The 13,863-nt window shown below is 34.0% G+C and overlaps 2 protein-coding genes across 2 annotated transcripts in view; one reads left to right on the top strand and one right to left on the bottom strand.

The window, feature by feature from the left end:
* The window catches only part of IRAK3 (interleukin 1 receptor associated kinase 3), an 80,413-nt gene that overhangs the window by 58,963 nt on the left and 7,587 nt on the right, over nucleotides 1–13,863 (bottom strand). The gene's annotated exons all lie outside the window — the stretch shown is intronic.
* The window catches only part of TMBIM4 (transmembrane BAX inhibitor motif containing 4), a 22,044-nt gene that overhangs the window by 3,342 nt on the left and 4,839 nt on the right, over nucleotides 1–13,863 (top strand). Inside the window, exons 2-5 of the mRNA XM_011373806.2 lie at nucleotides 6,701–6,809; nucleotides 7,810–7,915; nucleotides 11,048–11,081; nucleotides 13,047–13,164. Of these exons, the coding sequence (XP_011372108.1) occupies nucleotides 6,701–6,809; nucleotides 7,810–7,915; nucleotides 11,048–11,081; nucleotides 13,047–13,164 (367 nt within the window). The remainder of the gene's footprint in view (nucleotides 1–6,700; nucleotides 6,810–7,809; nucleotides 7,916–11,047; nucleotides 11,082–13,046; nucleotides 13,165–13,863) is intronic.

Below are 13,863 nucleotides of genomic sequence, written 5' to 3'. Positions count from 1 at the left end.
ATTGGTGTTAAAACTCAGCTTTTTAGTTTATGTTTTTTAAAGCAATAAGGCATTCTCAGATTCCATCCAATCATGAAGTGGACAGTGACAATGTGATACATTAGAGTAATTAAGAACCAGTACTGCAAGTACTGGGGGTGGATAAGAACTCCTGGCTATCTCAGAGATGCCAGAGGGAGGATGGAGGTCTCTGCTGATTCCAGAAGTGATAAAGAGAATGAGTTCCTTCAGGGAAGGACAAGTATAGGAAATGGAAGCCATTGCAGGAAATTAAATTTCTGTGGAGGTGGAATAGAAAGCATTCATTAGTGATCTCATTGAGTTAAGTTATTGCCATTAAGGAAACATTTGAATTATTAATATACATTTAATAAATAACCTGCATTTGTTGAAAGCAATCCCTTTTTAGTGCATGTAAAGGCAGTAAGAAAATAAAAGTTTTGGAAGTCACAGTTGCTGTCCTTAGGCGTTAGGTTGGCCAGTAGTCAAACTAATCTGTGATAGCAATTTGATTAAATTCTAAAGTGCCAAGTCTGGAGGGAGTTTAGGGAAGGAAGTGAGAGTGTGTGAACTGGAATAATCTAGGAAAGCTTCAAGAAGAAAGTGGAATCTCAATGGAGGGCTGGGTTTGGATATTTGAAAATGCTAAAAAAATTTTGTACTAACAATATTGTCCTGTTTCCTGGAATTACAATCACTGAAGTAATATACACCTATGTTTTATAGAAAACTAAGTTTCAAAACACTTGTCTAAAATAACAGTTATTTGCAATGAGGCTGGGGGACCACAATTCAGGTTTCATAATCCCTAATGAATGCTCTTTCCACATGTCTGCATATATAGACTATTTTTAAAGAATTAGTCTTATACTTGATTTACTTCTCTATATCTCATATCACTATAACAATGCTGATCAAAATACCAGAAATTCAATAAATATTTGTTCATCATGAATATTTAAATTACACAGGAGCATTTTACTTAGGAGCCCTGGTAATTAGGCTGGTGAGTAAGCTGACTACATCAGTATTAAAAAGTGGTTCTCTAGTCCTTTACTAAGAGGTAAAATAAAAACGTCTTAATATTTTTTAAAAGCAAATTAAGCTGCTTGTAATGTGTACATTTTCTGGAAAATACTTTTGGAACATTACATATAAAAAATGTCAAGCCTTCAGTAATCAAAACGGCATGATATTGGCAGAAAAACAGCCACACGGACCAGTGGAACAGATTGAGAGTCCAGAAGTAAACCCATATTTACATGGGCAAATAATTTTCAACAAAAAAGCCAAAAACATACAATGGAGAAAGGAAAGCCTCTTCAATAAATGGTGCTGTGAAAACTGGAAAGACACCTGCAAAAGAATGAAACTAGACTGTTATCTATCACCACACACCAGAAGTAACTCAAAATGGATTAAGGGCCTAAATATAAGACCTGAAACAATAAAATGCATAGAAGAAAACATAGGAACTAAACTCAAGGACCTTGGACTTAAAGAGGATTTTATGAATTTGACCTCAAAGGCAAGGAAAGTAAGAGCTAAGATAAATGAATGGGACTACATCAAACTAAAAAGCTTCTGCTCAGCAAAAGAAACCGTCAACAAGGTAAAGAGACAACCATCCGAATGTGAAAATATATTTGCAAGCAACACTTTCGATTAAGGGCCTAATATCCAAAATATACAGAGAACTCATACAACTCAATAACAACAAAAAAATACAAATGATCCAATCAAAAAATGGGCAGAGCACCTGAACAGACACTTCTCCCTAAAGGACATATAAATGGCCAACAATTATATGAAAACATGCTCAACATTGCTAGCTATCAGGGAAATGCAAATCAAAACCGCAATGAGATACCATCTCACACCTGTTAGAGTAGCTATAATCAACAGAACAAGTAATAACAAATGTTGGAGAGGATGTGGAGAAAAAGGAACCCTCATACACTGCTGGTGGGACTGCAAATTGGTACAGCCACTATGGAAAACAGTGTACAGGTTCCTCAAAAAACTAAGAATTGATCTACCATATGATCCAGCAATCCCTCTACTGGGTATTTACCCCAACGACTTGAAAACCCATATCTGAAAAGATATTTGCACACTGATGTTCATAGCAGAATTATTCACAGTGGCCAGGACATGGAAGCAACCGAAGTGTCCTACGATAGATGATTAATGGCTAAAAGAAGCTGTGGTACATTTATACAATAGAATATTACTCAGCCATAAGAACAGATGAAATACTGCCATTTGCGACAACCTGGATGGACCTCGAGATAATGATGCTAAGCGAAATAAGCCAGACAGAAAAAGTAGAAAATCACATTTTATCACTTATATGTGGTGATAAGCAACAAATGAGCAGGTCAAACAAATAGAGACTCATAGACATGGACTATAGACTAGTGGTTACTAGTGGGGAGGGGGAGGACAGGAGAGGTAGACGGGGTAAAGGGAGTCAAATATAGGGTTTAGGGGGAGGGTGAAGTGGGTAAAGGGGATTAAATATATGGTAGCTGAAGGAAACTGGACTTTGGGTGGTAAATACAATATACAGATGTCAAATGATAATGTACACCTGAAAATTATATAATTGTATTAACCAATGTTACCCCAATAAACTTAATTAAAAATTAAAAAAAAAATAAAGAGGAGTGTTCAAAAATGGAAAAAAAAAATGTCAAGGCTTGTTGGTGAAAAATAATCATGAAGCTACAGAAAATTTTGGGGGGAATTTCTGAGTACAGTGTCTACCCTGAGCACTTTTACAGTGCCCATTAAGCTAGTTTATATAACTAGTTATAATATATATGTAATATATGATAGTCTATTAAAGGAGTCTTTTAGTAGTATGCTTTATGTATATTTTTGAAACACTAAAATACTATTTTATAGAGGCAGGAGCATGTTATAATCAATGGGATTAATATTATACATTTCTGCAACTTTGTATTTTCACTTAATATATTTCTTTTTAATTGCAGTGGTCTTCCATAATATAACTAATTTAATCATCCCCTTTTGATGGATATTTAGGTTGTTTTCTTTCTTTTTATTTAGGTTACTTTTCTTTCTTTTTACTCCTTCAAATAGTGCTTCAGGAAACATCCATCCATATCTTTGTGAATTTCTGCAAGTATTGCTCTAGGGTACATTTTTAGAAGTGAAATTATGGGGTCAAAAGAGTACATATATTTTAAATTTGATTGATATCATCAACTACCCTCTAAAGAGAGTGAACCTTTGACTTTCCAGCAAAAAAATATATGAGGGTACCTTTTTTGTACTGTCACCAACTCTGAGTATCATCAAGCTTTTTAATAGTTGGCAGTCTGGTAGATCAGGGGTTGGCAAACACTTTCTACAAAGGGCCAAATATTAAATATTTTCAGCTTTATGGGGGTAAGAAAATCTCTGTCGCAGCTATTCAGCTCTGCCATTGTAGTGCAAAAGCAGCTGTAGAAGACACATAAATGAGTGTGGCTGTGCCCAGTAAAACTTTACGTACAAAATCAATTGGTGGACTGGATTCAGTCCATGGGCCATAGTGTGGTAGGTAACAAATGTTATCATGTGTTAATTTGCATTTCTTTAGCTATGTGAGCAAAGATGAGCATTTTCCTTTATTTACAAAACTTTACTGGGCTTTGTACTGATATTAAGGATATAGCAGTGATCAGACAATATTTTAGTCCTCAAAAGTTATCATTTGGGGGAGCGAGGGAGACAGATTCTAAAGAGCTAAGCATACAGACTACTAGCTGTGATAAGTTCTCTGAAGAAAAGAAACAGTGATAGAATAGACCCTAGGGTTTAAAGTGGCAGCTATTTTAAAGAATGGTCATGGAAAGGAGATGGCAGTTATGTAGTATGAGAAGGAGCTAGCGGGTGTATTAGTTATCTATTGCTTTATAAAATATTACCTCAAAATTTAATAGCTTAAAACAACAAATAGTTATTATCTCACATAGTGTCTGAGTCAGGAATCTGGAAGTAGCTTAGCTAGGTAGTTCTGTCTGGCTCACAGATTCCAGTCAAGATGTGGGCTGGGCTGCAGTCAGCTCAAGGCTTGACTGGGCTGGAGGATCTGCTATCGCTGTACACAGAAGGCCCCAGTTCCTAGCCACATGACTCATTCCATGGGCTGATTGAGTGTCCTCATGATATGGTGGCTGGCTTCCCCCAGAGCAAGTGAGAGAGCAATGAGGAAGCTGCAGTGCCTGTTATAATCTTGTCATGGTAATCACACACACCATTACATCTCCCTTATTCTGTTTATTAGAAGCCAGTCACTAAGCAGCCCACACTCAAGGGGAGGGGTTTAGTCTCCATCTTTTGAAGGTAGTCATATTTTAAGCCACCACAGTCTTCCCTCTGTCCACAAATTATTACTATTTTTCTTCTACATGCAAGCCGAGGCCCTCTTGAAGACTTTGGAACTAAAAGGAGACAAATTATACCTACATACCCAACACCCAGTAGTACGACAAGCATAATTTGGTGGTATTTTTGCCAATAAAATTATTTTAAAAACTTCGTGGGTCTTCTGTGATTCTTACTAAGGTTCAGTTCATTAGATAAAATACACACTGCTACTTCCGCCTGATTCTTTTTTTAGAAGTGAGTCACTTGAATGTCAAAAATCGTAGACATATTTTAAATCACCATTCCACAGAAAGAAGGATAAGGGCATTCTAGGCAGAGGGCAAAGGTCCAGAAGCAGGAAAGATTTGGCATTTGGAGAACAGAAAAGGTGGCTAGTGTGGGCAAAGGATGTGAGGAAAAGAAAGAGTGGTATGAGATGAAGTTGGAAAGGTTCTATAACATGCAGGGCCTTGTAGACCCCCATAAAAGCTTTTAAATTGTATTCTAAGTGTGAGGGAAACCATTAAAAGTCACAGGATATGGTTTATTTCACAAAAAGATCACTCTGACAGCTCTGTCTGTGGAAAATGAATTAGGTAGGACAAGAGTGAAAGCATGGAGACCATTTAGGCTAATCTAATAGTCCAGGTGCAAGATCACATAGTTTTTGACTAGAAAAGGTAACAGATGGACAAAAGAGGTGCATATGTTCTACTTTGCAAGTAGAAGCCATGGTAGTTGGTGGTAGTTTGCGAAGAGGGAGGGTAATCAGAGATGACGCTTACATTTTTAGCTTGGTGGATGTTCATGCTGGTTACTGATGAGAAGACTGAGAAAAGGACAGATTTGGATAGAAGTGAAGAGTTCCTGTTTTGGCTGTTTGGTTTGAGATGTCAAGGAGGAGAGAAATCAGAACTCAAAAAAAAAAAAAATCAAAAGATTGCTCTTGGGCTTATTTTCTTTTCATAGTCAATACTCTATTTCCCCCTGTTATCTGTCTGTGTATATCCTTTGCCACTTTTTATATTATTCAAAATCAGTGTCAAATACTGCTTTTTCCTGGGATTTGATTTAAGGTCTCATTTTTAAAGAGTATAGAAAAAGCAGTTATCTGGAATATCTGCATAAGGATTAGTTTTATGATGAATTTATTGCCTTAGCACAGGTATCTATAAAATGTTTTTTTATTACAAAAGTAATATTTATTGGTGATATATAAAAAAACATAGCTCCGCAAAGAGCCGAACATGAAAATTGTCCTCAGCCATACTGCCCGAAGAAAACCATTATTAACACTCTGGTATGTAGTCTTCCTTTTCCCTAACTGGCTAAATTTACCTTTCATTAATTCGATATAAATTTATTTGGCTGGGTGCTAGTGGTATGAATGTGAATAAGACATGTTTCATATTAGAGAACTTTTAGTCTTAGTAGTTGAATGGGAGTGAAGGACAAGAAGGCTTATCAATTATAAAATAAAGTGATTAGAAGTATATTTAGGGTCCCTTGGGAACTTGAGGAAGAACATTTAATTCAGATTGGAGAAGTGAGAAAGGCTGAATCTTTAAAGATAATTAGCAGTTAGTTAAGGGGGTGAGGGGAGAAGGATGTTATTGTCTGTATGTTTACATAGAGGAGGTAAGAAGTGTTAATGTTTTATTTCTGAAACTCGTGAGTTGGATGTTCAGTGTATTATTTATATTATTTGTGTATTGGAAGACTTTTATTAAAGTCTTCCTTGGAGTTAATTTATGGATGTTGATAAAATATTCTAAAAGTAAGAATTTCTTATTGTACAGAAACTAGAGTCAGAGGTACTATAAGAGAAATAAATAGGTGAGTGAAAGTAAGTTTATATATTGTTTGCCTTTTAAAGGGAAAATTTATACTACATGGAAATTAAGATTTCTTTATAAATTTACGTGTAATAAGTTTACATGTAACCATATGCTTTCTATGCCTACATTTCAGTTTCAAGATAGAATTGTTTGAAAATGTTGTTTTTAATCTTTGTTTTGTTGTATGTTGCTGTTTCAAACATGCATTCAGTACTTTTTTATTTTGATGAAAACATTTATATTCTGATGCATTAATTTAATTTTTTTTAAGTTCATGCTTCTTGGAGGATAGTTACCACTTACAAATTTTTATTTCTTAGGAAGCATTTTCTTTTTTTAAGTTTTAGTTATAGACTACATTATTTGGATTAAGATTTAAGAAAGAACACATATAAAAATTTAATATTTCTAAGAAGAAATTTGATCTTGCTGTTCTATGGTAAATGTTTAATAGTCATGTGTATTTTTTTTTTCTCTTTTAGCCTTTCTAAGAAAAGTCTACAGCATCCTTTCTTTTCAAGTTCTCTTAACTACAGTGACATCTGCATTTTTTTTATACTTTGAGTCTATACGGACATTTGTACATGGAAGGTAAGATGATTCTGAATCATTTTCAGCCACGGCATATGATCAAAACGGCATATTATAAGCAAAGGTCTTTTTTTCTGTTAACTTTTGGTGTTACAATGTAAAAAGTTTTATTATTAACTCTTGTAAATAAGATTAGTTTTGTTTTGATAAGGAATATGTTCTACAACATAGTATTTACCTCTGAACGCTTTAGCTTACAGTTTTGTAAGGGTTAAACCCTTATCTCTTGGAGTAGTAAGAATTTTTACTATGTGCAGTTTTTTTAAGTCTTAATTATTTTACTTTTATCAGATTTATGTCCTGTCTCCAAAGCCTAAGAGAGTGCTTGAAAAATAAGGGTACTTAATAAATATGTGTTTAATTTACCTTAGTGTTGGCTCATGACTAGGATGATTTCACTGAAATGTTTTGAAAGTAGCTCCATATGATTCATCCAGTTTGTTTAAGATATGACCTTCAAAACAATTATTTCCATGGCTAAAAGTAATACAGATTCTTTATATTAAAGGAAAAGAAAAATAAGAAATAAGTATTTTCTTAGGAGTAGACAATTTCTATCCTCTTTCTCCCTGCCGAAGGGGAATCTTGAATTATTAGTTTGCTATTTGGGGCAAAGTTCTTTAATTGAAATTACAGGTACAGTGAATACCCTAAAAAAGTAGTTAGGTATAAAATTTGTTTATTATTTAATAGCCTTTCTTTATTGTATTTTAAAAAAAGCAGCATGCTAATTGCCAAAATTATTCAAATATGATATAAGTTCACCAAGTAAAGAGAAGTCTTCCCCATTCATTGTGAGCTCTTTGTCTTGCTGTTCCTGCCCACCTCACACTCCTCAAATTTCTCAGACGGAAAAATAATTTGACAGTTTGATGTGGCTCCTTTTAATTTTATTTTTCTGTACTTTCATAAATCCATACAATAGACACATTTTATTAAATTGGATAATACTATTTATGCTATTTTAAAACTTGAAACTGCTTTTAATTTTGTCTTTCAGTCCTGCCTTACTTTTGGTGTTTGCAGTTGGATCTTTGGGTTTCATTCCAGCATTGACTTTAAATAGATATAAGCATCCCCTTAACCTGTACCTGCTTTTTGGATTTGTGAGTATTTTGACAATATCTGTTCCTTTAACATTTATTCCTGAGTTTTAAATTTATTTATTTAATTGAATGCATATATACATGAGTAGCAGAATTAATGTTTTTAAAAAATTTGAATATTTAAAAAAGCACTTGAAATCTCCTAGTCTGTAAGAATTTTTAAACTTTGCGAATTTTTTGCTGTCAATATTATGATATAGTGGAAAAAATAATGAATTGGAATCACATGACCTGGCTTTGCCACTGTCTGGTTATGTGACATTTGGCAGGGCATTTAGCCTTTCTGTAGCCAATGTAAAATGAAAATATTAAAGTAGATTATCCCCGTAATACTTTATACCCCTAATATTCTGTGATTTTCTTGGGAAAAAATTATATTGTGGCCTTAATTTCATAGGCCTTAAGTTGAAATCTTTATGATTAACTCCTCGGTGTTATTTTTATCTTATGACTTTATTCTTTTAAAGGACCTTTTTTTTCCAACTGATGTGCTTTACTAACTGTTTCAAAATCATAGTTGGGGGAACTCAAGTTTAAGTCATTTGTTGAGATATCTGTGAATATTAAAACCCAGACTACTACCTATAAAAACTCAATCTTCGAATATGACCAGAATGCGTTGGTAAGGCTAAAGTTACATATTTTTAAAATTATTTTTCCCATTCTCATATCCAATATGATTTGGGTTCTGACCTAAAAATTGGCTTCAGAACATTTCAAACTGATAATATCAAGAATATTTATGGTCAAATAAGATTTAAATGCTAATTATCAGATTAAAATACTTCAAAGAAAGCTTATGAATTCTGATAAATTTACGTTAATATGATGAAAGAAAAGCTCATGACTTTGGAAATTTCAGTTATAGGGAAGGTTATTCATTTAAATCTTTGGCTGGTCTGTTTTTCAGGTATCAAAACCCTAAACCCAGGTTATCTCAAGTAGCAGCGAATTTATTTTAAAGATATAAGAGCTTAGGAATCCAGCAACCCAAACCCACCAGGCTTCAAGAATAAAAGGAACTAGAGGAAGATTCTAGAAATGATGCTATTATAGAGAATTTAATAGCAAGAATTTGTGGTCTCTTCACCCTTCATCCATTACATCTCTTTCTACCTCACAGCTGTCCTTACACATAGTTTTCTCTCCTTTACTATCTTTGTTTTTTACACGGCTCATTGTGGGCCTCATGTGGTTCATTAACCTTTTAGCTTTAGCTCCTGCTACTATTGCTTCATTCTCATGAGTTTAGATTCCTATGTGAGGAAGAATCTGATTGGCACAGCTAATTAACAGATCACATTGTAGGTTGTTAGCCAATATATGGGTGGGCAGCCCCTGGGTTAGATGCTAACTTCTGTCCTAGTCATCTGTGTCCTAAGAGAGAAAGAGGAAGTACAAAATGAAGCAGCATGATATGGAGTTCCTCTTCAGCTCTACATATAGCCAGCCTCCTTTTAGAAATACTATGATTGATTTCTTTGTGGGAAAATGGTATGGACCAACTTTTGCCCAGTGGGGAGAAGACCCACTAGAAAAGCATCAAATGCTATGGGCAAGATGGTCACTTACTGCTACAACTATTGATCATGCCCATAGCTAAGAATGGTTTAACAAATAAGGAACTATGTAAAATGCATTCCTCATTTACTCAGAGACCTCTGATTCTAGATTATTTTGTCCTACTCCACCAAAATAAGGAGGTGGAGCTTACCTCGCCTTATGAGGCATGTATGTATGCTTGTGTGCATGAGTGTGTATACACACATTTAAAAGGGGGCATTTTGTAATGGTATTGTTTTCCTAGTCTTATCTTTTCTCCTGCTTATACTGTTCTTTTTCCTTCAGATACTTTAGTATGTATGGGGTAGGATTTCTTACCTAAAATCATGTCACAAATATCAAGGATGTAGTATAATCATATTGCCCCCCAAAAATATTTGTCATCGTTTGCTACCACTTCCCTGACACTACTAACAACATTATAACAAATTTGGCAGTGCCTTTATTGCCTCCACATCTCTGTACCATTTTTAATACCATTTTTGCTCTGGTTCTGATGATTTGTTGATTTCAGGTAGGGGAGTTTTATAGGGAATGCTTCTGCATGATTATGATTATATAGCCACTGCTGTTACTTCTGGCTTTGCTTTTATGATATGGTCTCTCAGATGGTTGATAAACTCTAACTAGAGTAAGCATATAAAACAAAATAAAGATATCTAATCAGGAGGAAAGAGAAGCTAGAGGATAAAGCTCAATATCCCTAAATCTTTTATTTAGGGTATGAGTTCAGCTACTTGTGACATGGCTTAAACAATGACAAAGTAACAATGGCTTAAACAATGGTTTATTTCTCTTTCATGTCAGTGATATTTAATGACTAGTGAAGTTGTCAGGGGCCTAGGCACCTGCTATGGTGGACTTTTTTAAAGTGTTGCATGGTATAAGATGCTCACTAACACATCCACATGCCATCCAATTATTTTAAAAACATAAAAAGAGAAAGGGGAGAGCAAGCCTCTTTGCTTTTAAAAGTTGTGCACATCTCTGCTAGAATATAGTCCTGTGGCCAAATCTAGCTGCAAGGGATACTGAAAAATGTAATGTTTAATCTGAGCAGCTATTTGTCCAGGTAAAAATTCTGTTTCTTGGGATGAAAGAGAGATTGAATATTGGGAGACAGTTTTAAGACTGCCACACCAAAGTACTACCTAAATATTTAATATTAAATTAATCATTAGTAATTCAATATCAATATTTAATATTCCTGTTTGTGTGAGATAGTTTTTATAAATGTGCACATGATATGCAATTTCATTTTTATTTACATTATACAGTGAGAAAACTAATTTTCTGTATTATTTCTATAATCTTCCTGTTACAGATAGAAAAAATTTAGAGTTTGAGTGCTGGGATCACAATTAGAAGCTAAATATTCTCATTCAATACATTGAGGTCTCATTTTCATTACAGTGGGCTTATTATTTGTCACGTACTGCACAAGGCTGTCATGAAGCTAAAATGAGATCATGTATATGGAATCACATTGAACTCCTAGAAATTAGAACATGTACATGACATAGTATACATTTTATGTGCATTTATGTAATTTTAATTTCTTTTTCTTAGACACTGTTGGAAGCTCTGAGTGTGGCCGCTGTTGGTAAGCCATAATTGTGCTTCTATATGCTACAGTTACTTTATAATGTGGATAAGTATTCTGGGTAAAAAGGTATTTGGAGCTAAAGCTTAATGTCATGGAATGTCATTTTAAAAATATGGCATACGTTAAAAAATTTCTAATATAAGCAAAAATTAAATGTTTATACTTTATATAGTTCAACTGAGCTTAGAGGAAAAGAATTAGAAAAACAATAGGAATGGACAAAAATATTCATTTGTGTTTATGCATTTATAAAAATAAGACAACCATAGCTAATCTTTTTCCTAACTTAAAGTGATCGTAGAGAAGCTGATACCATATATATTGAACCATATATTTTCATCACAAGCTCACTCTTGAATTGCCTACTTTGAACTGTGCTTTATTGTTATTTCCTCATATATTATCAAATTGGCTCTACAAGAAATGAGTAATTTCTGTTTTGTATTTGGTGTTAAATATGTGTTTGAAAGGAAGAGTCTAATTACTTGATGTACCCTACGTAATGCCTCCAGTAAAAAATGCCATGATTTATTAACAATAAAAATTGTAATGGTCTCAAAATAATTAATCTGGGGTATCAAACAGGGTAACATTAACTGTTACTCTCAATAACAGTAAACTGTTAATATTTATGGCTAATATGTTTATCTCATCCAATTTTGTCAGTGCTTTTTAACCTTTCTGTGCCAGTTTTATTGAATCTACGTATTCTTTGGTCATCACTTCTTCCTTTTATAAACAAATTAGAATGTAAGTAAATAATAGTAACTACTAAAATAAACAGGATTGAAATTTCTTAATGTAGGATGAAGTATTAATATTTACATATTGTTAGCATTGTTATCTATTAATGTTACTTACTATTAATGTTATTATCAATTCCATCTCAGCCCTCCCCAGCTCCTACCATTTGTGAGATATGTAGGATTTATTTATTTCAGGGTTATAGGAATTGGAGGTAGAAATACATAGATGGGGTGATCTGAGAACATCACTTTCCTCATTAATTATAATATCTTTTCCATCTAATTTTAAACCAAAATTACTGACAAGAAGCAAAAGTAATTTCACGTTTTATCTTTTCTGTGTTCACTTTCCTAATCCTGTAACAGCATAAATAGAGAAATTCCAATAATGTGGCATTTAGGAATAGAAAGAACTTGGATAATTAGTCCCTAAAAAATTAAAAATTACTAAATGGTTTTGGGTTCAAAGGACTTCTTTTAAAGAGGTTATAACTTATCGTTCTCTTAAAATGTTAAACAGTTATATTGCAACAGCCATAGTCAATCCAGAAGGTCATTCTAAAATTATGAGAGAGAATTTGGTATATATTCAATAAAACCCCAGTAATGTACTCCAAGGTAACGCGGATTTGGATAGAAAGCAGATAGTGGTTTTCTGTTCTCTGCAGGGTCGGTGAATGTCAGGTAACACCAGACAGCCCCAATACTTTTCTTGCCTAATTTCATTGATTTGGGCTGATGGACTGGGTGCAGTTAACCAAGTGATTGCTAGAATAACTGCATACCATCCAGGCTTTCCCAGCCAGCCACAGGAGCCAGAATCATCCCTACTGATATCTAAGTCATAGTGGGTAATCACTACAGGTGGTGATAAACCGCAGCTGGAACAGGGATTGGGTGAGAACTGTTATGGCATATCCCAGAAACTTCTCACTGGCTGGCTGTGTCATATCTTTCCAGTCATTTCTTTGACTTGATAATAATGTGACCTCCTTATTTTGTATGAATGAAGATTTTGGAGCCTATTTATTGCATTATGGGTTTGGTTTTACTGTACCAATCAATATTCAAGGCTGAATAAGGAATCTTTTCATAATTGTTTTTATTGTCAAGTAGTACAGGAGAAAATAAAGCATTGAAACTAAATCCCAGAAAAAGCTTTTTTATATTGTGTATGTTTATATGTATTTTTAATCAGTGTTTTTTAATTTTACAGTTACTTTCTATGATGTATATATCATTCTACAAGCTTTTATACTGACTACTGCAGTAATTCTTGGTTTGACTGTATATACTCTGCAATCTAAAAGAGATTTCAGCAAATTTGGAGCAGGGTAAGTTATATATTTGTGGCTATCATAGATATATCTTTAATATTATAGGTAGTTATGATAGAAGTGCTGTACTGTTAGCTTTGGATACAGCCTTTTACAGTGAGTAATAGAAGGTCATCTCTTTGAATTTTGAGGCCAGGCCCTAACCTCCCAGAACATATAATGAGATGAGAAGTGGCTTCTAATCCTTTGTTTCCCTTCTATATTGAAAAGGAACGAATGCCAAAAAAAAAAAAAAAAGAAAGAAAAAAAAATCAGCTTTCTAGAGAGGCTAGGCTTGTAGGCTTTATGAACAGTATGGAATTTGCCCAAATTGTTTAGCTCTTTGTCTTAACATAAATGTTACCGAGATCATATCTTTGTGGTGAAAGTGAGGTGTTGGAGATGTCTACATGAACCTTAAAAGCTTTTTGATCTATCTGTATTAACCTGTATTTTTCTTCAAACTAATAGGTACATGGAATGATCCTTTTTGTATTAAGATAATGGTACTGTGTTGTCCTTACCTGGTAAGAATGCAGACACTTTTGTAAGCTCAAGAAGGCTTCCTGTTGCCACATAATCACCAACCATTTTGTTTTTTCTTGTTACAACACTAAAAATTTACAAAAGTCTACTCTTGCAAAACTTCCTTTCCTCCCCCCCCTTTTTTTTCTGGTAATCCAGATTACCAGAAATCTCTATTGGGATAAAATATAG

Source organism: Pteropus vampyrus, unplaced genomic scaffold (genome assembly GCF_000151845.1).
Source record: "Pteropus vampyrus isolate Shadow unplaced genomic scaffold, Pvam_2.0 Scaffold9, whole genome shotgun sequence".
NCBI lineage: Eukaryota > Metazoa > Chordata > Mammalia > Chiroptera > Pteropodidae > Pteropus > Pteropus vampyrus.
This window is presented reverse-complemented; position numbering and strand designations above follow the sequence as displayed.